The 27,875-nt window shown below is 33.8% G+C and overlaps 3 protein-coding genes across 5 annotated transcripts; 1 reads left to right on the top strand and 2 right to left on the bottom strand.

Moving 5' to 3' along the window:
- Positions 1–947: 947 nt before the first annotated feature.
- Positions 948–2,653, bottom strand: LOC133693014 (carboxyvinyl-carboxyphosphonate phosphorylmutase, chloroplastic-like; the record flags this gene model as incomplete). The annotated part of the gene is given in 7 exon segments (XM_062114203.1): positions 948–974; positions 1,070–1,225; positions 1,450–1,469; positions 1,616–1,641; positions 1,746–1,827; positions 2,296–2,369; positions 2,460–2,653. Coding segments are annotated over 7 exon segments (579 nt in total), but the record flags the coding sequence as incomplete, so codon positions are not given.
- Positions 2,654–5,876: 3,223 nt separating this feature from the next.
- On the bottom strand, positions 5,877–7,977 carry LOC133690647 (transcription factor MYB56-like). Its single transcript, XM_062110889.1, has 2 exons — positions 7,582–7,977; positions 5,877–7,004 (listed from the first exon to the last, which is right to left on the bottom strand). The coding sequence occupies exons 1-2, from the start codon at positions 7,745–7,747 to the stop codon at positions 6,169–6,171; spliced, it is 1,002 nt and encodes a 333-aa protein (XP_061966873.1). The 5' UTR covers positions 7,748–7,977; the 3' UTR covers positions 5,877–6,168.
- A 15,729-nt stretch (positions 7,978–23,706) lies between these two features.
- LOC133692246 (scarecrow-like protein 1) lies at positions 23,707–27,213 on the top strand. Of its 3 annotated transcripts, XM_062113040.1 has the most exons (4): positions 23,955–24,338; positions 24,741–24,828; positions 25,047–25,094; positions 25,209–27,213. In XM_062113040.1, exon 4 carries the CDS (start codon positions 25,261–25,263, stop codon positions 27,016–27,018), a length of 1,758 nt encoding a protein of 585 aa, XP_061969024.1. In that variant the 5' UTR covers positions 23,955–24,338; positions 24,741–24,828; positions 25,047–25,094; positions 25,209–25,260; the 3' UTR covers positions 27,019–27,213. The 3 variants fall into 3 exon arrangements, with proteins under 3 accessions (XP_061969023.1, XP_061969024.1, XP_061969022.1); XM_062113039.1 differs by lacking the exons at positions 23,955–24,338; positions 24,741–24,828 and adding an exon at positions 23,707–23,864; XM_062113038.1 differs by lacking the exon at positions 24,741–24,828.
- The last annotated feature ends 662 nt before the right edge of the window (positions 27,214–27,875 follow it).

Raw genomic sequence — 27,875 nt, 5'->3', positions numbered from 1 at the left:
AGATAATACCAGATAAAATGAAGAACATGGCTGGTTGAAACGTCTAAGGTTGTGTTTGTCAGGGGGGATTGAGGAAGTGATGGATGAAAGGGGAGGGATGAATTGTGAAGGCTCGGGTGTTTCCTTTTTTTAGGAAGGAGGATAAGGACCTAAGGAAGAAGTGGAAGGACCTCTCCTATTCTTCCTCATTTGTAATTTCCAATCCTCATAATTTGGGCGGAATAACTTTAACAGTCTTTAACCCCTCCCTCCCATGTTAGCCAAACAACTAGATAGATGGGTTTACATCCATCCTTTTCCCTATCCACCCTTTCATTTTATCATATTCATCTCCCCCGATCCATTCTCTTTGACAAACAGACCCTAGATTTTGATACTTGAAAGTAAATGGAGCAAAAAGAACAAAAATAAAGAAGAGTTGTTCTGCTTCAATGCAGCAGACATCCACTATGGAGCTCACACAAACACATTTACTTATCAAATAGAAAGGAAATATAGAACTAAAATATCCAAACTATGTTCTCTTAAGCTAAAGGATCCGTTATTTGGAGGATACTGAGTTTTTCTAGGAATAGGTCCACAGAATATTGGAACAGGAAGCATTGCAATAAAAAGACTAAGAAATTAGAAAATCATATGTTGATATATAGTTCAATGTAAATGGCTTTAGATGGAATCATCACTTGCTGTTGGTTGCAAACAAATTAAAGGCCTCAACCTTGAGGACATAATAACAGTGGTCAAATCACAGTGCGGGATACAAAAGGAGAGAAATTTTAGAATAAAATGCTTCTCTAAGTCTGGGAATAACACTTTTTCTCATGTTCCTCTTCCATGGATGCAGAACTTTCAATAAGTTTATTAAGAATAGTTCAGCCAACACTGGCGTAGGCCAGTAGTAAAGAAATTTCAAAACTGTGGTCAGTGTAATTCGTGAATGAAGACCTTTACTGCTTCCAATCGAAAGCAACATACTAGCATAAAACCAACAGAATGCCACTTTAATGGTGATAAAAAGTCGAACATCCTATCAACAGAAGAAGAATGTAAAATAACACAAGATGCATACCTCCATTTATAGACTAGCCCTTGAAATGGCATCTGAGAGACCAGTTTTGGCTGATGTTGCACGTGCATCAGTCCTAGCCACAACGAAGAAATCAGAATCCCCAGCAGCATCTCTGGCAGATGCTATCTTGGCAGCATGCTCTTCTGCAGGTATAACCTAAAAAGAAGAAGAAAATGAGGAATCAAAGAAAAGGAGAATGTAAAGACAGTAAATCCTTAAAATTTTTTACCAGAAGGAATAATTACATCAATTTAACAAAGAGATCTACAGAAATGAGACATCTAGCTTCTTTGCATGCGCTATTCCAATAAAAAAGCTGGTGTCTAAGGAAAAATCAGCAGAATCTCTTATACTACAAGACTAGAAATCAAAATGAATACCTGTTTGCCGCGCACATGCCCTGCAATTGAACACATGAAGAAAGATAATCAGAATTGGAGGCAGCTTACTGAAAACACAAGCTTGCGTTTACTTGTGGAAATTTTTCCAGTTTTTCAGAAAAAATACAGTCAAAACGAACATCAACGAAAGGGTGGTGATTCTAACCACACTTCTTTGGCCATGCTTGATCCCGGAAGAAAAATCAATTTCAATCAGTTGGTGTATAGCCATGAAAGGAAGGAACAACTCCGTGTTGCCATCATCATTTGCAAAAGAAATCTACAGAAGTAGCACCTCTAGAAAGCATCCAGCAGCACCAGCTGCAATCAAGTCTTTGACAATCCTCTGAACATTGAGAGCATTGCCACCACTAGGATCTGAAGTAAGCAGAAACATAGGAGAAATCCCGAGGTTCATATAAAAAGTAATGTGTATTATTAATATAAGACATTCAAGTCGACATGAAGAGATTTATTAACCAGTTTATGCTTTCAAGTAATGCAAGATGACATAGATGCAAATGTACTTGAAAGCAAGTCTGGTTCCTCTGATTTCTACACCCCAACAGAAAGTTATAGTATTTTCCAGCACGCCATTTACAATTACAATTTACAAGTTAAGGTCGCGTTGATAATAAAATAACTTCTTTCTTTTTGTAATAAGCGAAATAGCTTCTTAAGTTATTTTCGATAACAATATATTCACATTGGCATCAAGCTACAACAAGCCCATATTTCTTTTACAACGTTAAAACATGCTAATTATCTATAATCAGAAATAATAATCACTATACAACAAAATTACATAAAAAAAAAAAGTTTTACTTAAAAAAAGAAAAACTTTACCAGCATCGGCAATGATGGGTATGAGCGGAGCCGGCGCACAAACCGTCCTAGCCGTGGCAGCCATTTCCGGTGGCCTGCAAAAACCAATCCAAGCAATATTAAAAATCTTAAACAAATGCAAGGACTCATCAAGTGAGTAGAGAGAGGAGTGGTGGCCCACGTACGTCAGGAGGCCAAAGTCGGGTTTGCCGAGTAGAGAAGCAGAGAGAGCATAACCCGAAATAAAACCGGCACTGAATCCGGTATAGTCTTCGTCTTCAATCAGACGGTGTATCCTCGTCGTCGTCGTCTTCCTCTGCATTCTCACCGTTGGATAAACAGAGTACTTTAAGTTTTCCTTTGACTTTGAGTTTGACCGTCATGCCGAATGGTTCGGGAGTGCAGTTTTAGTAGCCATTGGCGTCATCAACATTTTAAATTTAGAGAGAGACGATGAACAAATGATTTTGTGTTTTTAGATGCGAAGGCTACAGAGGGATAAATAAGAGTATGTTGGGGTATACGCGCCAGTAAGGCACGTGCGTGGTTGGGTGGATGATTTTTCTGCTTCTTGTTGTTGTCGTTTTGGATAAGGACCTATTGATGCAAAAGGTTTTTTTACACCATAAAAAGAAGGTGCAGACGCATTTTTAACACCAGATAAAAAAAATTAATTCTAAAATATAAATTTGTTGAGTATGTTTAAAAAAATAAAAAAGGTTATATATGTAAATAAATTTTAAAAAATTATTAATACTGATTAAATAGCAAGTTAAAAAATTAAGAGATAAATGTGTATTGAAAAAATATAATTTTGTACTGAAGTGAGCCATTCAATTTATTTCTTATTTTAATTATATGGAAATATTTTTTTATATAAAAAGATAAATAATTTGAATTGCATTGAATAAAAGCAAGTTTTAAATATAAAAAAAAATCTCATTTTGATAATTTTGACGGAAATGAATATAAAAACATAATTAGATTATATATTGTTTGCATGTTTATGTGGGGAATGTTTTTGAAAGTATTATTAAATCCAATTTTTTTTGGTGGATCAACTTTGATGTCCCCTGCCTTAGCTAAGCTTGAGTCAAGTTTTAAATTAAAACTTATTAAAGTTTACTCAATATAACTCAATTGATTTTCTAGTTTTGGACACCACCTTGTCAATCATGTAAAAACCACATGTTCTAATTTTTTTAAAAATTATTAAGACAATAATATTTTTTATCAATCCAAGTCAATTGGGATTATTTTATAATTCGAATTATAGACCCGATTAAGTTTAATAATTTTATTTAATTATATAATAATAAAAATACTCACGCAAAAAAGATACCAAATTAAATTTTTAAAAAAATCATGAAGGGCCATGTAAGACTAGCACATGCTAATATTAAAAAAAATATTATAAGCTTATTCGAGAACTAAATAGAAATTGGATGGCTTTTAATGAAGTAACAACCTAAATACGGGTTTGCAAAACCAAGCTCAAGCACTTGACTTTATTTTTTTTTATAAATAAGATAAATTTTTTTTTTTTAAAAAAAGAGCATACAATACTTTTTCTACTATAGCAGATAATATGTCGTTGCATGGATGATCTCTAAGCACCTTAAGTATCCAGAAACTACTAAAAAATCAAGTTTTAAATCCTTGAAACCAAAAACCAATCCCAACCCCCATTTTATTTGAAATACCTAAAAATATCTTATGAACCTAAATAAACTTATATTTAATTTTCAAACAACATTTAATCAATTTAAAAGTAATAATTCTTTTTGATTCAAAAAATAATTGCGGTTCTCAGTTTACTTTTTTTTTTTTGTAATACAAGGGCCAAAAAAACATTTTAATAGGACTCCTCTCATCAAATGGAACACATTAACATCAAAAATAACTTTTTTTTATTATCAAAATATGAATAATCATTCATTTTTTTTCTTTTTCCTCGTTTTTCAAAGACTCTTTATCTTTTTTCTTATCTCTCAATTAAATTTTTGGATTGAAATGTCAACAAAATAAAATTTTAGATAATATATAAAAACCTTAATAAATAGGGATCAAACATTAAAAAAAATTCTTTGAGGACCAAACATGAAAAAAAATGCCTCCTGAATGGTAAAAAGAAAAATAAATGGGCTGCATTTTAGTTTTATTGTCAAATTTGATCCACGGAGTTTAAATTGTTTTTAATTAATGATCAAAATCAACTTAATAATGAAATATTTTTCTTGACACCTCATAAACCCAACCAGGGCAAGACAAAAATCAACAGTTGCACTCAATTATTCATCAAAAGTTTTCGCCCTCTCCATCTCCATCATCTTGTTTTTCCTGAATTGTTACAATTCTTGGGTCTAAATCCTCGTAGGGTTATATGCCTTTTTCTTCTCAATACATTTGCCTAAATTAATGTCATATCGCGATTTTTGTCCAATCAGCGCAAAAGATCTCTATTATCTCCAGATTATGGTTTTAAGGCCACTTCCTAAATCAAAGCAACAGTCAAAATTACAATCAAGGCTCTCATCCAGGGAAAAATAAATAAATAAAAATCAAAATTAGAGCTAGATTCATAATGAATTATAAGATCTAAATTTATTTAATATAAAAGAAAAAGAAAATGAGATAAAAAGAACTGTGTCGGTGAGTTGGTTTGAAAGTCACCGACGAGAGAGAGAGATACTTGCGGCTTATATATATATATATATATATATATATATATATATATATATATATATATACGAGTCGGTTTTTTGTGCTTAAAGTGTTACAAATGGCTTTTTTTTTTCCTTTTATTAAAGAGCTTGTAATTGTATATTCAACTATTCATGCATGGGATTCATAACACCTTCGAAATTCTTCACATACGAGAAATTAATATAGCTGCCATTAATCTAGCTGCAATAGTACAGAACATATGACGAAAATGGAATTAAACTACTCATACCAACCTGACATTTTCAATTTTTTTGTTAGAATTCTCAAATTATGACCAAAAAGGGGATCGGCAATGATGTCTTTGTTGAGGTTGTTAAGAATCTAAGAGAGTGAAATCATTGCAAGTCTTTGGTTGGATAATATCGTTTATTTGGATTCCTGTGATAATTAACTTAGTTTATATATGTACAAATTACAAGTATAATTAAAGAATCATCATTAATCTTCATGGCATGAATTCAGTGATAAATTAGATCATTATGTCACAAGTTTGTGAACTGGATGTGAATAAAATTGATTTTATTTTCTTTGGGGTCTCAACAAACGACGCACTTAATCTAATTGGCATCACCATTGTCAAAGTAAATTGTTTTTCGAAAAAAAAATTATATGGATCAGTAGAGCTCAGATTTAGAAATATTAATTTAAGATGATGGGTGAGAGTTCTCTGAGAGGAAGGTTTTTCGAATTCCCACTTCCGATTCATCACACGTACAATAACCAAAAATGTAGGGGATCGAAAAAGAAAACAGTGAGCCATAGCTAGCTTGGGAGTGTGACAAATAAACCTTAGAAATTATTAGTTTTTTTATTTATTTTACAAATGGATGCATCGATAAAAATATGACAAAGTAAACAAAATCAATGCTTATATAAGGATACATAAAAAAAAACGTACTATATGTATGATCTTGGCATCTCTGACCTAGGGAAGATCAAGAATGTCTTGAAATTCACATGAAGGTCGTCTACATCATACGTTATTACGCTTGAATCTTGCAATATATATATATAGAATTGTTACCAAGTATAAATTACATGAAAGCTACGATACGGCTGTTACTTAATTTTCATGCCATCAACATTTTTCACAGGATTGAAAGAAAGTGTAAGCCCTACAGTACTATCATGCATGTGATAAAATATAATTGGAGTTTTTGTGGGTGATCAAGAAGATATACCCACACCAAGAAAATCTATAAAAGGAACATCCTTGTGTCTGATAGATTCATGATCTCCTTGCTCTTGATGGTTACTCGTCGCTCTCATATTCTTTAATGTGGATGAATTATGACAATACAACTCTTTCTTGATCATTCCATGGTTTCCATAATCATCTCCAAGTTTAAGGTATCCTAATGGACTTTGAACAACCCTTCTATAGTTTGGAAGCCCGAATTTACTGGAACTCCAGTTGCTGCTACGCACTGAAGAATTCATATGGTATCTATAAATAGATTGATCGGAGACTTTGGAGCTCTCGGTGGTGCATGCTAAACTTGAGTTGAAGTAATTATCTCTTCCTTTCCTTCTCGATAAATCCACCAAAGAAGAATTGTTTGAAGCTGCTAAAGTTGTTGGGGGGGAATTCCAAGAAGGAGAAGAACTAGAAGGAGATATTGAGAATGTCCTATCTTTACTGGGGTTTCGAAATTCGCACTCTCTAGAGTCCTCAAAACCAATTCTCGAACTAAACAGCTCTTGAGTCCTAGATTTCCTTGCATGCGAACTACTGGAGGGGGGGTTGGAGTCACTTAGACTATCTTGATAACTCCGCTTTCCACATAGCTTGGATTGTTCCCTTTGCTTTCTCGCCATTATTACATGCCAATGATTTTTCACAGCATTATCCGTTCGACCTGGAAATACTCTGGCTATTAATGCCCACTTGTTTCCATGAACTTGATGAGCTGCTAGTAGTCTCTCTTCTTCCTCTTCACTGAAGGGTCTCCTGTTGATTCTAGGATCAAGTTGATTAAACCACCTCAATCTGCAACTCTTCCCTGCATAAAGAGAGAAAATCAGGAGCCAAGTGATCAAAGTGTGTGCATGTGTGTGTCCTTGTAATATTTAGAGAGAGAGAGTGACGTCATTAATATACTTGGTATAATTTTATCTCCCTTATCGCACGATAGGAATTTTGGAAGTTACTCAAGCTGGCATACACATATATGAGACATTATAGATCCAATCATAAGCTGGTAAAATTACTTCCATAAGAAAATAAAAATAAAAATAAAAATATCTGGTAAGATTACATTTAGCATGATCCAGAAGTCCTACACACATTTAGAGAGACATAATAACATTGATATATCTGTTAATTAATGCTTAATTAAGCTAAGAATCCATCTGCAATTAATCTTAATTCTTGAAAACCCGTTTCATGTAACAAATTAAAATTTAAGGTATGCGTATACTGTATGAGCTAATCCCTCCTTGCAATATTTTTCCTACGATAATCTGTGGATATATGCTATCTCTAAATAAGCATCAATTTCCGATTATCTAACGTGTTTGATCTTAATGATATTCACCTGAGTCACAGAAAAAATAATTTAAAAGTTATATATAACTAACCTGATCTTCCTTGGAGCTTCTCTGCAATATCATTCCAGTTTTGTGCACCATATTGTTCAACCAGTTGCCTGAGTTTGTCATCCTCAGCTGGTCTCCAGTGACCTCTAGGGCAAGCAGTACTCTTTGCATCATCACTCGAATTACCGGCCAAAGAATATTCCTCCATGGATCGATGGCCAACAGTACTTTTAATGTTGAACACCTATCTAGCTATGAATTCTTTATCATCAAATACAACAGAAAGAAGTCCACAAGAAGATATATAGTTGCATAAGAAACGAGCACCAACAGAATAAGAAAGCGGGGTGTTGGTTTAGGGTTAGGATGGCAAGTCACTTTTGTTGGTTTTACACGACATTTTTAGCCCTAGTATACTGTAGAACCAATGACCGTTTCTTGTTATTACATGCTCTTAGCCCAAAAACTTCTTCTCACCTATATTCTTTGTCTTTTTTGTCGTCTCCTTTTTTCTTTAGACACACACACACACCATTTTAAGCCATGGTACTACGTTAAATCAAACTAAACCCCATTGATTAATTATTGGGTAACTTGATAATAGTTTGAATACTAGTTAAAGACAGCTCTCCAGCCTATTCGCAATTAGACTTCTTTCCCAATATCTTTCATTAAGAAGTTAATTAATTTGCGGAAACACAAGAATTGATGTGATCTTAATCAGATTGATCATTTCTAGATGCAACCGAAAACTGGCCTGGCATGACAATGTGTGACTGCGGCGACATATGAGTCCATCTTAGGGTTTAGCAAGCGATGAACATTGGTCTGATTGGCTGGTCAAACAGGATGCGATATCTGGGTGCTCTTTAATTTAATTTGCAAGCACATAATTAGTAAAATAGAGGTCCATATATATGAATACAAATTAATAGCCATTGATTGAAGTTTTCTGTTTTTGGCACGTCATAATTCTTCTTCGAAGCAATTGGCATAGTGGTTGAATATAGGTAAGCCTGTATAAATTAGTGTCGAAGCAAGCTGACAATGTCAAAGTTGTCATGCCCTGAGATGGCAGAAATATAAATGTTACCACGAAACGAAAAATATATAATCAAAGGGTTGATTATATATATTTTGGCGTGAATAAACAGTTGTTTTCTTTTAAATAATTCCCTTTTTAAAAGTATATTTTTTTGGTTTTAAAAATTAATGTTAAATTAATTGTCATAACTGTTTATGTAAAATTCTAACAAGGTTTTAATTTTAGTAGAAGAGAACAAAGGTTCCTTCAATACTCTCTTGTCAAAATTTTGCTACTTCTTCAAGAGAATAAAATATAAATTTTAGTTTATTATTTATTCTTGTTTATATTATCAAGAATTAGAGATTAAAGAAGTTTTAAAAAATAATATTGCAATCACTATGCTAGCATCAAATAACATACAATAAATTGCTTTAAGGCTAAGTAGTTGATTATTGCCTCAATATACATCTTCAAGTCTATATTTTTTATAACAACATCTTCAAGTTTATTAATTTTATATCAACAAGTATTCTAAGTTGATTTTTTTATATGATGATTCATATGCATGTTTCATGTTTTGATGAAACCAAATCATCATGATGAAAAGGAACAACATACTTAAAAAAATTAAAGTGTTCCAATAAAAATTCTATTTTTTATCTTTTATTTACGTACAATGAATTTACCTGGAGCAATACATGATTTTCTTTTAGTCTTTCTAGGATTAGGTTTTATATTAAAACATCCATGAGTGATTTTACTTCCCAAATTTTTTTTTTGCCTTTATGTTATCCTCACTTTCCCTCGACTTATCACCAATAATATGCTCAAGGTTCCAAACTCAATGATGGCAAGTAAACATGAGGGTCCCATTCATTGCGAGACTTAACCCAACACCTTATGGCATGAGTTGGCAGGAGCCTTGCACCACCTGTGTCTTTTTTTCAAGAGGATTCACGGTATGTCAAGCTCTGATAAGGTTCTTATCTTTGCAGTGAATTAAATCACATGCTCCATCAATTTCTTTGAGTTTCATTCTTGCGAACATACTCTTTAGACGAGATACTTAATGAATTAGCGTATATGTCAATACACACATTACCTAGTATCCATCATTTATAACTAGGACTACTGGGTATCTAATCATATTCTCTCCCTTAGCTTTTATCTCTTAATTTCAATGTTGGTCTAGCAGAGTGCTTTTATCGTTGGTGTTCCTTTCGATCTCTACGCATTTCACCGCTTTACCATAAATTCCCTTTGCCCTTATCGTACTTCAGTTTGGCAATTTCCACCTCTTGTCCAGGTTTGAGCCTTGTGATTCGACAACAATCTAAAAAAGCCACCTATATACGCTTTATGCCCAATCATTCTGGATAACACTTGCATCCTTTGTATTATCGAGACTGTTGGCACAAAGTTAGCAGATGCTTATTCCTTAGATATCGCCATTGCCTTTTTCTCCGGGAAAAGAAGTTCACAACTCGTAGGCCTTCTACCTCCATGCGAAATTGCTCTGTCAAGCATTCACACATTGCAAAAACTCCCTATTATTGTCTCTTGCAGGAGTCTGGGTCATGTCACAATCCTAATATGATTGATCATCCTCCCGAATCAACAAATGATCATCGCCTTAGTAAACTATTGCCTCATTAACTAACTAATCAGACACAAGCCTCTCCACATGCAAATTCCTCTTTTTTCTCCTCAACCTACGGGGTATTAGTAGTCATTTCTAGTTATTATTCCCCTCTCAAGGGCCGGTTCTTACATGTTACTCACTTGTTCACCACTGAAAATACCATTTCTCGTCTGATTTGCATGTGTTAAGCATGCCACCTATGTTTATCCCGAGTTAGGATCAAACTCTCCATGAGATTTGTAGTTGCATTACCTATAGTTTCCTTGTTCGTAGGCAAAACTGATGTGAAATTGTCTTTTATTTCAAGGCTTGTTTTGAGGATATACATGTATTTTATTTTTATTATTATGAAATTTATAAGTGAAGTAGTTAATAAATGAAATAAAATAATTAAGAATAAGGTTATTATTATTATAGATGTGTGAGTGCATCCGCACGCGTATGTATATATGTATATTTGTGTTCATGCTCGTGACCAAAACACGATACATATATATCTCGAATTCCACTTAACATAGCATGGAAAAATAAAATAAAAAATGGGAAGAAAATGCTAGAATAAAACATGGTACCATGAAAATAGGGAAACAATAACAGTTTAGCTTAATCGATGTTGAGAGTAGTTTTGCTGGCTGTGGCCAATATCATGGAAAGAAAATAGGATATTTTAACTGAATTTTCAAGAGGGTAGTCTCAAGGGTTAATAACCAAATGCCGTGTAAGGACAGCATAAAGAAAAGTATGGGCAACCCGTCGTCTGCCATATCCCGTACTTTCCATGCAGATGGCAAGTCAAATACAAACGTTGAAAGATTTTGTGCACCAATCATTATACAATTGTTTCTTAACTGATTGAGATATTATACCCCACGAAATCAAACTCTTGATGAGAGCTAGCCCATCTAAATATTGTTCTTCAAAATTAATAGCAATCCATCACACCATCATATGCACTAATCGAGTAAACTAAACATCAAGATTTGGCGGGTATAAAATCAATATCTAGCTGGAATTGGTTGATGTGCCAGTTCATCAGGTTCATATATCCTATAAATTTTCTGATTAAATTGCTTTTATTCTTCTCAAACTTGTAACAGAAATTAGTTGATGATCACAAAGTACACTGATTACTTTGACTTGTTCAAACACGACCTGGTATAAAGCAGCTAGCTAGGTTTGATTTCTCAAGAACTACTTTACAGTTCTGTTTACAGTTAGGCTTACAGTGGCATCATTTAATTAACAAATTAATACTTCTTTTCTTTTCCTGGCCGGTACCTGAAATTTGATTGTGTATGAGCTTAATAAGATATAAATTAATTAAATGTTTCAATTATTTGCTACTCATATAGATGGAAGTACATTGCTTTTTATAAACAAAGTTAGAGTTCCAAGCTTTTTATAAACAAACTAGAATCAATCATCTAAAATGGCTTCCCTATTAACTCACTAGACCAAAACATGACCAAAGATCAAACATAAAAGATGTAATAAAATTATAAACATGTAACTAAATCAGTTTCCAAGTAATCTCATGCATGCTTGACCAAGTAATCAGCTTCTAAATCTTAATATTTTTTTTAAATAAAATAACTAATGATCCATGCCAAAATATTTTGATGTTAGTGCTATATTTATATAAATCAAACGTAGCTTTTAACTAATGCCAAAGCTTAGAGTAATGAGGAAATTCATCGATCTAATTTTTTATTTAAAAAAAATAAGAAAGATTGTCTAGTTAATTTGCTCGCCCTTGGTCTTCAAATCATTCTCCAAATTACTGGGAGGGATGAAAGATAATAACTTCATCATGTAAACGTGCAATGTGAAAGTGCCCTAGTGGAGTTGATATCGATCCCAAATTTGAAAAGGACCCAAAAAGAACCACGAAGTTGATATAATTTTTTATGGTTGAAATATAATCTTAGATAGACCACCACAAATATAGGGAAAACGTTAACTTAGATGTTACATGTTTAAAACCAAAGTGCCCTCGATCGGAAAGACACATGGGATGGTTTTCTTAGTACCCAGTCCAGATTAGACAGCACATACGAGGTTTACTACTTCGGATCTCTTATCAACAAAGCGACCGATAAAATGTAGTTTTGTGGAGTCAACTGGGGAAATGGCCATTTATAGAAGCCACAGCAACATATACTGAAGTAGCTCCACGGGCCAATGCCATGCAAAATGGATAAATTCGTTGGCTTAATTCCTTAAATTAATATCATATGCTATCTTAGGGCAAGTCACCCTAGTATCTGACAATATATTCATCGGCATATATATATATATATATATATATATATATATATATATATAGAGAGAGAGAGAGAGAGAGAACCCAGCACAACTGTTATCAACACACACCGACCGATTGTCCCTCTTCCCTTCTCTCTCTCACTCTCTCCCTACATGTTGTTTCTGTGTGTATATATATATGGAGTGTCTGTTATAAGAAGCATAAATATATAGAAGGGTTTGAGATAGCTGTCAAATAGTAAATGCAAAGCACTTCAAGTTACCATTTCCTCAAATGTCAGATTTTCTTCAAATGTCCTTGTATGAAATATATAACATTTCCTCTCACCTTCCCAAGAAAACTATACAAGCAACCCCCTTCCCCAACCACACTCCATTTTAACATCACAAGGACCCTTGAAAATCATCAACAAACTAATTTGACTCCATCCTATCCAATTCCCTTTCTAACCCTACCTTTTGCAGGTGTGAACTGATCTAGCTTTCCAATGGTTACCCATCTTCTAACTCTCAACAAAGCTTTTTGTTACGTGGTAGTTGATAATGATGATAACTTCTGAAAGAATTGCAAACTTTGTGGTTTCTTGTATATATTAAGAAGGATGTAATACACGTTATTTATACAGTTTGTAGAATCTATTCTAGAAAAGTAAATAATTTATTCTAAGAAGGTCAATCACAATAACTACAATAACTGTGATTGCCTCAATCTCAGCAAATACAATATAAAACAGTAAATACAATTGGAAGAGATGCTATTACTGTCCAATATCTTTCCTTTAACAACTTCATTTATTATAATTAAGGAGTATGAAGATCGAAATCATTAGGTGCTGCTATCGGAGATAATTCTTTTTTGAATTGTCTGTAAGAATATATAATTTGGATTATATTATAAAACTTGGGTCATTTTCCAGTTTAACCCTGCAAATGACTCACGCATGCTATATTTGATGTCTAATTTCTAATGAGGACCGTCTACGGAATTTGTAATGATGATACATGAGATGGAAAACGTGTGGTTATGGTAAAAGATTGAGGATGGATCGAGTTATCCTCCTGAATTTTGTTGGATGGCATGATTGACATCTGAAATATAAATTATATATAGACGTATTGTGAGGTAAATGTCCTCAAAGAGTGTAGCGTGGTGGCAAAGAGCTTGAGATCTGCATAGCAGGTCTCGAGTTCGAGTCAGGGCGTGCATCTCTTGTAAGAGCCTGGAACAGCCGGGATTTTACTCACTCACCTGGGTCCATAAAGTGCGTTTTTCGGGAGGTAAGGTTTCCTCGAATTCAAAAAAAAAAAAAGTATTGTGAGGTAAAATCTAAAATGTGCTTCTAGAGCACACCCTAACAGGCATTTAAATTTCAGCGCAAATGGCTTATTAAATGTTTCAGAGAAAAGAAAATTAATTGTTATTTTATATGCTAGTGCGCATGACTATGTGCCTTTTCAGCTAATTAATCCCGTCTCTCTTTCTGATGCATCTAGGATTTTTGGGTCAATTAATAGAGTTATTTTTTATGATAAAAAAATCCATTTAAATTTGGAAATTTAAAACCTTGATATTCTTACATTATTAGTTATCCGCGACTTTCCTGCTCTTTAATAAAAAGATTCAATATCAAGAACGGTATGATTACTAATCTATACTTTTTACGCCACTCTGAGGGATGTTAACAATTGTGAAGACAATAATATACTTATTACTTTTAAGGCTTTAAATTATATTATTTTAAATTTATAATTATTTAAAAAATTATTAAATCCTTCTAAACAAGAAACACTTCCAAATTTTAGAATCCTAATCTCGCTACACCTCTCCACTTAATTATAGAGTATATGTAATAGGAAAAGACGATGTACGTAAGAGAATCCTTTAGATAAGAGAGTATGAAAAAAAAAAAAAAACAAAAACAAGAGGAGGAAGAAGAAGAAGAATTTGGTTTTACAAAAGAATAAAAACATTTTTTAATAAGACTGTATTCCAAATGTTTAATAAGATTGTCATTTGCATCTTAATTAAAAAAAAAAAAGCTACACAGAGAAAGGAACTGATATGGTGAATTTTTATTAATTGTTAAAATAATATTAAATTTCCATTTACATAATTTTTTTTAAAAGATTTTTTTTATTGAAAATATAACAAGCGAAATTTAAAAAAAAATAGCACAGCTCAAAAGAAAATGTTGTTGAGAACAGAGCATTATTGAAAAAACACTGAACCCAACAACATTTTATCATGAAATATATTATATCCTAAATAAAAACCCCAAACACTAACTTTGAATTCTAAATTCAATCTCTAAACTTAACTAAACTCCAAATTATAAACCCTAATCATAACTAAACCCCATACTCAAACCCTAAAACACGTTGGGAGCAGTGTTTAATTGGGTATATTTTTAAAATTAATTATTGTTCTAGTCTTAAGCATGAGGTCAGCCTTCAGAGCTTGTGGCTTTCTTTTGAAGGAAGTAGGGTGCTCTTTTGTCTTGTCGTGTGATGTTCTATTTTTCTTGTTTTTTCTTTCTTATTGCTTGAGTCGCTACTTGCACTTCTTTAATTTGCTCTTCAACTTGATTATTACCAATTTGTGCTTTCACTTATACAGTACTGCATATAGTTCAACGTTTAATTGGCTTTTTTTAGAAGAAGAGAAAAAAAGGGAAAAGATTTATATTAAACAAAAATGTTGTTGGGCTAGCCTTTTTTTATATAAAAAAACTAGGTACATACAACATTTAAAAAAAAACACGATTCCAACAATATTTTTTATTAAATTATTTTATTTTAAAAAAATTATTTATGCTAGTTGTTCAAAAAACCTAGCACAAATACATAGCCAGTTGGATTTACACTCTTTAATTTTTAAAATCAGATTCGTTAACTTTTTTTTTTTTTCAAAGACGAGAAACTTCATTTATAGCCATTAAGTGAATGGCTAAACAGGAGAAAGAAGAATAAGCATAGTATCACATACTTTTACAAACAAAAAAACGAACCTAACAAAACTTTTTTAAGAAACTTTTCTATTAGCCCAGAAATTAAATCAGAGTATAATCAAAACTACGAAATTTAAAAATTTAACCATGCAACTAAATTCATTTCTCTATGAATTCCTTGTTTGACTAAATGATTCGCAACTTAATAATATGTATAAAATTCATTGAAGAAAGGATAGTACAAAGCATTAATTTGTAATGTCATTGAACTGACCTTGTGCTTGGTCTTATAATTAATTAATATTGTTGCCATTAATCTAAGTAATAATATTATAAGAACCAGACTCCATAATATAGTCTATAATATGCATAGAAACAAACAATATTCAATTGAAAAGCTTTTTTAATTGCCAAAAGCCGATCCATATTTGATTCTTTTATATGTGTAGGACAAGAGAAAATGCATAGAAAATTCCCTTCATTATCTCTTAAAACCTCACCAGTTCCTAATGATCCTGGTTTGCCACTTAAAGAAGCATCTACATTACACTTTAATAACACCGTCGGAGGAGGTGTATCCATACTGAAGTGTTGATCCATGTCAAAGAACCATCTCACCTAAAAGCTTAAGCTGTTAGGTGAGGTCCCAGGATATGATTTATATTATTCTCTTACACACCCCCTCAAGTGAAAGCCTTTTGGACTTGAAACTTGCACAGGCCCACTTTACCTTGTACTTAATTTTTTATCAAATAAATGAGGATGGTGAGATTCGAACTCGTGACCACTTGGTCATCAAGGCTCTGATACCATGTCAAAGAACCATACCATGTCAAGGAACCATCTCAACCTAAAAGCTTAAGCTGTTAGGTGAGGTCCCAGGATATGATTTATATTATTCTCTAACGCACCCCCTCAAGTGAAAGCCCTTTAGGCTTGAAACTTGCACATGCCTACTTTACCTTGTGCTTAATTTTTATCAAATAAATGGGGATGGTGAGATTCGAACTCGAGACCATTTGGTCATTAAAGCTCTGATACCATGTCAAAGAATCATCTCAACCTAAAAGCTTAAGCTGTTAGGTGAGGTCCCAGGATATGATTTATATTATTCTCTTACAATCCACAGAAGAAGATTATTAGTTGATTGAAGCAAATTTGTTCTACTATAGCAAAAACTCTGATCACTACCATATCTTGCCCATGTTGTAACTCTATGGGAAAAAAAATAATAAATATCATTCTAATCATGAACTACCTCATTGATTTAAGACCAAATTATTATAAATGGACCAAATTACTATACCATAATAAAACAAACACCTCTTCTTTTTTTGCATGGAACTCATTATCATTCCATGCCTCTATAGGAAGAAAGTGTTTAAAATCTCCAGCAAAATCCATTGTTGTCTTATCCATGCCACCACACATGACCATAATTTTCATACCAATTCACAATAAAATAGAAATTATTTTGTGGTTTCATCCCATTGATGAAAAAAATGACATCTTAAATCATTTCCTTGCAGCAGATCTCTTCCTCAGAGAAGATCTTTTGTGGGTAATTTATTTAAAATAATCAATCAAATATTAAACTCTACCTTTGAATTAGAGAAAGAGGACTAGATATCTTATTGAAATGTTTTATCACCTTGCAAAAGAATTGTCTCTAGAATAGTTGAACAACTTTTAACAAAAACAAATATATTTTGAATCTGGCTTATCCACAACTTTTAATAATCCTCTTTTCTTAACCTTTTTCTAGTCCCAAAGTCTCCTCCAACATGTTAATATCCATTTCTAGCTAGTTGATGTCATTCCAAGTTTTTATATGTGACATTATAGCATTTTGATTCTCGCAAATAGCATGAAGACTAAAATAATTGATTTTTAGGAGAAATTCTTTTCACCTTTAGAAATGAGTGTGAGTCCCATTTCTAACAGCTACTGAATTTACATCTTTCAATGTAAGTAAGATTCCATTGATAGGAGCACAGTGTGACTCCAAAGTTAGATTCGTTACCTTAACGAAGCCCTTCCTCGCATCTCAAATTAGCCTCATCAATTGATAATATTTATCCCATTCAAGCTTCCATCTCTCATAAATATTTTTGTACCTGTGCCTTTTGAATCGAGTGGTGTAAAAAAATATGTTAAAAATTATTTATATATATATTTTTAAATTGTTTTGATGTGCTGATTTTAAAAATAATTTTTTTAAAAAAAATATTATTTTAATGTATTTGTAAGTGAAATGCACTATAAACCGCAACCGTTACCACAATCCCAGACAACTCTGAATTTATAATTAATTCTCCATACTGTGTTTAGATAATAATTTAAAAAAATTCAAAATATTTAATTCATATCACATATATCACAATTGTACTTATTAGAAATAGGTTACTCAACTTAATTACACGAAGGTATTGTAAATTTAACTCTAATAATGAAGTGATTCTCAAGAAAAAAGAACAAAACTGTACTCATATATATATGAAAACGCAAATCATATTATAAAACTTTATCACAAAGATTGTTTTTATTGTTTATCTCAATAATTTTAATATCAGCAGCAGCCTTAACAGTTACCCAAGCAGACCTTTTTAATTCTGTCTCTTCAGGTTCTTAGAACATTATTATATGACGTGATATCCAACTCGGTGAAGGCGAAGTGAAGTAACCTGCAAGTATTTGTTTGTCAAACTTTTCTTGCATTCCATGATTAAATTTTTAAAACAAGCTCCATTTTATCTTGACCAAAATATACATTTAGGCCCACGCAGAAAGATTGTTTTCATTAAATATTGTAAACAGCAGTAATTAGTTGGTTGATTCCCCTTGTTCTCTCTCTCTGTATATATAGATATAGACACACACATACCATCTCTCTCGTTTAGCAAACAACGACATCTCCATTATCCAGTACTAATCATTCTCAATCCCATTACGACATCTTAAGTATTTAATAATGGTGCATGATTATGACATTTCAGCTACCCTAGCTACGTTGTTCCCTTTTAAACTATTCGGTCATTATCAGTTTTAGCACTTGATTTGCCCAAGACTCCTCTCTCTCTCTCTCTCTATACATACATATATATATAACTGTGTGCGTTATGACATCTAACCCTTGGTAATCATACAGTGATTGTTTCTAGAAAAGTTAAAGACTCCATATATAAGTGGCTACCTGCTGAAGCTGCAACTTGGTTAATTAAATTAAAAACTCAGCCCCATTTACTTGCAGGTTATATATATAGTGGCTGCTTCACGCCGCTAATCTCCACTTTATGTTTATACAGTGAGCAGATATCACCTCAAGCATTAAAAACTCAAGTAGTTTGGACATTGTTCTATTAGACGCTTAAATTTCAGTGAGAAATTAATGGTGATGTTAATAAAATATCCCAGGTCTTAATTGCTTGCTAGAACTAGCAATGTGTGCCTTGTGCATCTGCAGCAGTACTTTGAATTTTATATATTGGATGTTGAGACAGTTACCATATATATACTTCAAGAACGACATTCTACCTAACCCCCAACCAACATATATACTTTTTTTTCCCGAACATACTAATATTAATGTATGTATTAAGATCGATTTAATTAATAATTAGAAGCTCCAGCTTAGACTCTGCATCAAATTAAATATACTATAATTCAACAACAGACATCTTCTTCCATCCCTTCAAGTGGCGTTGTGCCATCCTTGTCTGTGTGTTTACCGTAACTTTATTTGATAAATATTACTGGCATGGATGTCTACATTCATTCATTCATATATATATATATATAAAGCATTATCTCACAAACTATTGATTCATTACTAAAAAAAAAGGGTTGAGACTAAAATTAGAGGGTTTTTATAATTTGACCCCCCAAAACATCACTCAGTGGTGTTTCGCTAATACAAGTCAGATTCAATTATCTTGATAAGGAGGAAATGGGATGAATAAAACATGCAATTGAGCCAAATACGTCGGCATCCAAATTAAAAAATATTATACGGATAAACAAGAAAAAATATTAAAGAAGATGAAGAAGAAGAAGAAACCATCTCCACCGCATTACCTACCTCTAAGCTTTTAACGGATGTGACTTTACAATGAGCATATGTAACTTTTACGATAATCATGAGACTAATTAGATTGGAAAAGTTAATGCAAGGAAAATTTCTGAGGCAGGAGGTGTAGTTTTGCCCAGATATTGGGATTATTAAACGGATTTGGGCCTCGTTACCAGCTCCTCAGTCGGGCTAATTCTTTTCTATTTTTTACATATGGGCCTTCGGTAGTAGGAGCGGAAGCAGTGCATTGGCTAAAAAGATTCTTTAAGAAAAATTCGATTGAGCTTTGAATTATGGAGGAAACCAAGCCATACCTTGAAAGTGTTTAATATATTGGGAGCTGAAAAAAACAAAAAAGTTATATAAAATATTATCTTGCATTTGTTCTTCCTTTTCCTCTTTTGTTAGGCGAAACCCAGTTGTTGGGGACCAAACTTCCCATGGTAAATACTGCGACTTTTCGAACTCTGTGGTCGCCTCGGTTTTTTTGCGAAGAAAGACAGACAAAGGTTGACCTGCCCGGCTGTGGCCCTTCAGGCACCTCCAAACAAAACTCACAATAATCGAAGAGAAGGAATCTAGAAGACAACAGCAACACAAAGAGGAGTTCGGTTATTGACCTGATTGATCTTATCCACCATAACTTGACTTGTTCAAAATTGAATCATTAATGGACGACGTTAACCATTTCCCATCTAATACTCATCATGGTAGCTGGCTGCATATATATAGATACTCCATACATGCCCCTCTCTTTATGTATATGTGTGTATTACCAGAAAAAAAAAAAGAAAAAAAAAAAGAAAGACATTAGTCTTACAGTGTTAATAAAGACTAGAATTATTATGGATTGAAACGGTCTTTTTCATTGCTAACTAAATATGCAATCGAGGGTAGAGATATATATTTTTTATAGGATATATTTGGCATTGCATATTTTGATTAGAGGTAAAATGGGATGCGAATTTCTTTTTGTTATAGTATAAATACTATTTTGCCGTTGGAAGCACAAAGAATTAATTCTTAAATGAGGGGCTCCTCTCTTTCATCTTTTTAGATAAAAATAAGAAGAACCAGTAAGAGTATGACCATACCCCTAGGAGGGGAAAAAACATACATGAATCGGGTTTATTTATCTTTTTTTTTATTAAAATAGTTAAATGACAAAATTATCCTTGTAATTAAAAAATATCAAGGCTAATTGCGTGGGGGTGTTTCGGTCTTTCTAGACTATTTTTTTTGTTATTCTTGGATTTTGACAGGGATGTCTTGGTAATTTTAGGTTTAAGAATATTATTAAGAAAAAAAAATATGCATGTTTTAGCATATAATGGCCTCCATGCCATTCAAGTGGTGAGTGAGAGCCCATTCAACAATTAAAATCATATTGTCACTGTGGCATTAGGAGCGGTGCCCCGTTCTTTTTCTGATGGTGTAACGCGTGCTCACAGAGAAGGTCCAGTTAGACTGCGATGGATGTTTTTTCTTTGTTCTCTTTCTTCTCTCTCATTCCCTAGAGAATCGCACCTGAACTTCTAGAAAAACAATTGTGTCCTCCGGTTTGTAATTTTATCAATTTTAGTTCTTCTTCTTTTAATTATTGTTTATTTGGTTTTTGAACCTTTTTGAAGTTTGGATTTTTTCAATTTCATCCCTAGAATTTTATTCAATTTGATTTTTTTATTCAGTTTGATCTCTCTACTTTTAATTGCTCAATTTCTATGCTTTATAGTTTTCTTTATTAGTTTTTTCTTGTAATTTCGTCCCTTTTCATTTTATTGCATTTGTTTTTTAAGTCATTTTTTGCCCTTATTATTTTGATAACTATATTCTTATCCTTTTTTATTTATTTATTTTCAATTTTGTCTCTCAACATTTAATTTTATTTGGTTTTTTATCCAGTTTTGATCATCGTTCTTTCAATAACTTTTTTTTCATTTTCTTTGTTTTTTTAATAATTTAAACCCTAATTATCTTCTTTTATTTTTTATAACTTGAGTTAACTTGCACTCCTTTTCATCCCTGAATAAGTCTGGCTCCCAAATTTCATAATGGAACAGCAAAAGAGGTGTAGGTATCAAAATAATTCTCCAGAATTTATATATGCTGGAAGGATTTAGGGTTTTAACGAAATTCAAAAAAGAATTGTCTAGTATTTTCACTAAATTAGGTTCTCCCTTTCAATGCCACACTTGTCATCTTACCGGTAAAATTAAAGAAAACGACTAATCATTCCACCAGCCAGAGTCACGAGTTCAACTCATTCACTGTAGCCCCCACTACTCATTCTATTTTGATCGAAGGCATGATTGACAGCTAATTACAAACCATAGACTTTCCTCTTATCTCGTTAATTGTTTATGCATTTACAAGGATTAATTTCCAACGCCAGTGGTTGCATAAGATAAGGAAGGATGACAGAGACTCATTACCAATAAGAAAATCGAACATGGATCATCCCAAAATCTTCAATGCCTAATTCTACAGATTCTTATCTTATATGATTGATGTCATGCTGGATTCATTTCACTTTTTAAATGCTCAGTGGGTTAGATTGACATTTCGTGCAAGTAAATATAAAGGGTGTAAGCATTGTTCACTCTCTTATATCTTCCTATTTATCCCAGCTAATTTCCCCTTCTATACCCTTCAGTTTTTTGTTTTTTTGCATTTTGATCGTTAAACTTTGTTTTCTTTCAATTTTATCCTTGCAAGTTATGTTAGCATTGTTTATATGATATGATTTGTTTCTGTTTGTATACCCTTGCATATTCCATGTGTCATGGAATATTTCGACATTGAATTCATGCTAAATTCAAGTTTGATTTTATGCAATAGAATTTTAGGTTATTGCTGGAAAAAAATAACAAAAGGACCAAAATTAACCAAAAAAAACATAGATCTTTTTTCAAAAGCAACGAAAAACATCAGTTTTTCCCCTCAAGTTGCAAATTATACCGTGTAAACATTGTTCACCCTCTCATAGAGTCATATATGCCTATTCACCAGCTATTCGTAGCCAAGTTTTCCTTTCTAGGCCCTTGAAGTTTTCAATTCTTGCAGTTTGATCATTGAATTTTATTTCTTGTCAAATTCAGTGGTTTTATCGATTGCTTGTATTTGCATTTTCTTGCATATTTGATGCGTCATTACACATTAAATACTATGAACAGGTTGTACCCCTGCCTTAATCAGCTGAGCCCAGCGGCTAAGCACTATAACCCCAACCTACCCCTCCTAAATTCGAACCAATGACATGCTCCATGCGAGTATGATGGTTTACGCAGTCAAAAACGCGTATTCAGCAGACTCTTTTTTTTTTTTCAAAATAAATTGAAGTATTTTGTGAAGGGTGAGATATGATAGCGTGACGAGACCTGCAGTAATATTTAGCACTTGGCAGTATTATAAAAATATCACTAATAGGTATAAGCATGTATTTCATCTTAATTAAGGATAGAAAACTGAAAATATAATTCGCATCGATCCTTGTAAACACATATATTCTTGAATCTAAGTTACTTTACTACTAGAAGAGATCGATTATAACAACATCATCGTCGTAGCCAAAACATATAGTTTATTCTTATATATATATATATATATATATATATATATATATATATATATATATATATATATATAGATGGGTTCTGCGCATGCATGCCAATATGAAATGACACAAGGTTGACATGAACTACAGGGACTCGTTTGTCTTCTTCCCTGCTTACGCGTATTCAAGATTAGGTTACACGGCAAGAGTGGATTGCCTCTCTGAAATTCAATAAAGATAAAGCTTGACGGTGCAGAAATGTTTCGGCTCCCAAAAACGGAAGTGCTATGAGATGGAAAAACATGGAACAAATCAAAGCCACCGCCATGAAAAAGAATAAAACAAAAATAAAAATCTTTGACCTTCCCATCTTTATATATTTCGGAGCCTGCAATTGATTCTCCCCACTTTTACTCACCCACTGATCACCACTTTCCATAAGAAAATCCAGTCAAATACTCCATGGATGGCTTCAAACAATTTCATGTTTGATGCCTACATTCATTCCGGAATTAATGCAGGACTAAAGAGAAGTTAACAATTCTTATAAAGCACACCAAATTAATGGAATACAAATTAAACGGAGAGGATTGAATGATGAAATTGGAGTCACATGTTGCTGGTGTATTTGGACCAGATTTAAGAATGACTGAATGACAGAGTTGGTAAAGACACCCAGAAAAGAAAAAAAAAATGCTCCAAACCCAAAAGACATAGTTAAGGAAACTCCGCCTGAGGTTCCCCATGAAAGAAAAGTCAATTATCTGGTGAAGAAAGCTCTAAAGAAGCTTCTGACTCCAAGAAAAATATTTTTGCCTTCGGTTAGTTTCTCATAACCTTCATTTAACTCTTTAAACAGGATATTGTTGGGTCTTTGGGATTTTCACTTGTTCAGATTCTTGAATTTTGGGTAGCTTAAATCTTGTCAAACAAGCAGTAGGTTTCCACTGGGTCTTGATTGTTTATTTTAATCACTTGCTTAGATTTTCTTCAAGTTTGTTTCTTTTTTTTGTCTACTTTCAATATTATTGGTTTGTTGTTAAATGGCTTCTTGCATTCCAACCTACCTAACATCACAATCAAATGTTGGGTTTTTCTATTTGTAAAAAGATACCATACAGAGGCATATTTACCTTTTTGCCTTCAAAATACTGGTGTTCATAGTCAAAGCCTGTTTTTATTTCTTCCCTTCAAAGCCACTCTTTAGGTTTACGTCTATCTGGTTATCTACTAAATTGCGGGGCTGACTGCTTTGAGCTTCGCTACTTCCTCTTGAGTTCTTTCTCCTACTTCAGGTACATGCCTTGTTTGTAAGAACATAAGAATTCAGGACTAACTACTTGTATGACCCTCTACTGCTGATTGCTTTCCTTCCTTTGATTTATGTTTTTATCATTTGTACGTAGTTGTTTGTCTATGTTTTATTGGATTCTCAATGGATCTCATTTTTTTCCCTAAGAAGACTCTCTTTCGCTCCCTCGAAATCTGGATCCTTGCCTTCTCTGCAGTGTTGCTTATCACTGAATCCTCGTCTGTCATAACAAGAACCTCCAAGTTTATTCTATGCTTGATTCCATTTCTAATTGAACAAACCGGACTTGTCCTTTGATATCAATTATATCTTTCTTTTAAGGAAACTGAAGCCAACTTTTTCACTAAATTTGTCTCTTTAATATCAATTATATCTTTCTTTTAAGGAAACTGAAGCCGATCAGTAAAGCAATCTAAGAATTAGATCCATTGTCATAGAGTTAAGGGCTCTCTCCAGTTTAAAAGAACATGCAGGCATGTGACTTCACTCTTTTCTAATATTATTTTTTTTGCCCCCCCAAACCTCCGATGCTGGGATGGCTCTTTGTACGGATTAATTATCCTCTCTGTCTATAATTTAGATATTCGGTTCACTTTCTGTCTCATGTGTGGCTCAAGTTATGTAGATAAGCTTATAATATTTTGGTTTTCCACCAAGTGTTTTCCTTGACATCGCTTGTCGCTGAATGCAGACACCCTATACATTTCATCTGGATTTCAACTGTAAGGGGCTACTCCAGGTGATTATTTCTCATTTCTTTTGAAGAGATTGTTAATGTTTGCTAGTTCCCATGTTTGACAAACATTAACAAGTTTTTTTTCCTGCCAATTTGATTCTGTGACTCCGACCATAGGATATATGATACAACCATCTCTCTTCAAAACTGAGTTAATTTGGAGAAAATCATGTCTTTGGTTGGACCTGCAGAACTTTCTGCAACACCATACGGAAATCATAAGCTGTACTCACTGAAGGGGAGCAATGACAACTCTGGCTTGTCTGCCCAAATATTCTGCCCTGATAAACGTCAGAACATGTATATGACCGATTCTTACTCCAGTGAGAGTTATGAGAAGTACTTCCTTGATTCCCCAACAGAAGAGCTAATACAACCATCAAGTTCTGGCATTTCAGGGAATTCAGCTCCACCTAAGGGCACATCTTCCTACCAGCTAAGAAAGAATTTAGGTTCATCCATGTCCCCTCAAGATGATCCATACGACGCTTGTTTCACATTGACGACACCCTGTGATGGCTATCAATTCAATTCCGAGTCAGATTACTTGGACATCGAAAGCCCAGATCCACTAAACTATGATGAATATAAGATGAAATTAAAGCTTCAGGAACTTGAGAGAGCGCTTCTAAATGATAATGATGAGGATGGCATGTTTGGAAATAGTCAGAGCATGGAAATGGATGGAGAGTGGTCTGATCCAATCCAGAATGGGATGCTCCATGATTCTCCCAAGGAGTCGTCATCTTCTGATTCTAGCCTAAGTAGCATCAGCAGTAATAAAGAAGTATCACAGTTATCTCCTCGAACTCCCAGGCGATTGCTTTTTGAATGTGCTAATGCAATCTCAGAGGGAAACATTGAGAAAGCATCAACTTTAATAAACGAGCTCCGTCAATTGGTGTCAATTCAAGGAGATCCTCCGCAGAGGATTGCAGCCTACATGGTGGAAGGTCTTGCAGCTCGTATGGCTGAATCTGGAAAATATCTCTATAAAGCTCTGAAATGCAAGGAACCTCCTTCTTCTGATAGGCTTGCAGCTATGCAGATCCTTTTTGAGATTTGCCCTTGTTTTAAATTTGGATTTATGGCAGCAAATGGTGCAATGATCGAGGCATTTAAAGGTGAAAGGAGAGTTCATATAATAGATTTTGACATAAACCAAGGGAGTCAATACATAACACTGATACAAACACTCGCCAACCATCAAGGTAAGCTACCACACTTGAGGTTAACAGGGGTCGATGACCCTGAGTCAGTTCAACGACCTGTTGGTGGCCTGAGGATCATTGGGCAAAGACTTGAAAAGCTAGCAGAAGCATATAAGGTCTCGTTCGAGTTTCATGCAGTGGCCTCCAAGACTTCACTTGTCAATCCATCAATGCTGAACTGCAAGCCTGGGGAAGCACTTATAGTTAATTTTGCTTTCCAACTCCACCACATGCCTGATGAGAGTGTTTCAACGGTAAACGAGAGAGACCAGCTTCTTCGGATGGCTAAGAGCTTGAATCCAAAACTAGTAACTGTTGTTGAGCAAGATGTGAATACTAACACTGCCCCCTTTTTCCCGAGATTCACCGAAGCTTACAACTATTACTCTGCTGTGTTTGACTCTCTTGACGCAACTCTCCCACGGGAGAGCCAGGATAGACTGAATGTTGAGAAACAGTGCCTGGCAAGGGACATAGTGAACATAGTCGCATGTGAGGGAGAGGAAAGGATTGAGCGGTATGAAGTTGCAGGGAAATGGAGAGCAAGGATGATGATGGCTGGCTTCACTTCATGTTCAATCACTCCGAATGTGGTTGATATGATCCGGAAACTCATCAAGGAGTACTGCGATAGATACATGTTGAAGCAGGAAGTAGGTGCGCTTCATTTTGGGTGGGAGGACAAAAGTTTGATTGTTGCTTCAGCATGGAAGTAACAGCTACTATTTGGTTACTTGAGGGTAAGTAGAAAGTTGGTTAGGTCTGCCTGTGCTAATATTGTTGTTTGATGAAACTGCGTACTGGTATGTGATCTTATTAGCCACAATGACTCTCTGATGTTGTGCGAAGTTCTTTGCCAGAGATGATGTATCAGGGTTGCTAATTATCTAACATTATCCACTTCTCCTTTACTCCCTGCTTTGCGTGCTTGTCTTCATTTTAATTTTTGCTATATCAATTTGCAAATCTCCCAGGTATCCTGCTTACTTTCAGGTTTCTCTTTGGACATTATCAGGGTTCTTTTCTTCAAAAATTTCCATATCCTCAATTCTTTTTTTTTTTCCTAGCAAAAACTGGCTGTCAACGTCCACCCTCTAACACAATTAAGCATGGAAAACTGACCTTCAAAATACAGAAATTGCAGTTTGCGAGAACAGTTTTTTTTACTGTGAATCTGAATTACGTCATTGGATATCCAGGCTTTGGACTTGACTATTACCTTGGTAGAATATTAATCCGAAATTATTCTTTATTCCCCTAAATGCAAACGGCCAACAGAGCAATGGTCCTGTTTTTCTAGAAGAACCCTAAAAGAATGATAGACAAACAACCATCAGCGACCCGGTCCACCTCTCATCTCAATCTACCGAAGTAATTGGTTTTCCATTCTTTTTGTTCCTTTTTATCAAGGACAGGGCGAAAGGCTCGACCATTGAACCAAAGCTCATTAAATTCTTCCTTGCCCTTTGTTAACTAGACATCTATCTCTAAATTTTCCGAGCTAATTATTTAAAATTTTAAGAAATAACGCAGCTGGTTAAACCAGAATTACTGGCTGGAGATGATGAGAAAA

This window comes from Populus nigra, chromosome 4, assembly GCF_951802175.1.
Source record: "Populus nigra chromosome 4, ddPopNigr1.1, whole genome shotgun sequence".
Taxonomy (NCBI): Eukaryota; Viridiplantae; Streptophyta; class Magnoliopsida; order Malpighiales; family Salicaceae; genus Populus; species Populus nigra.
This window is presented reverse-complemented; position numbering and strand designations above follow the sequence as displayed.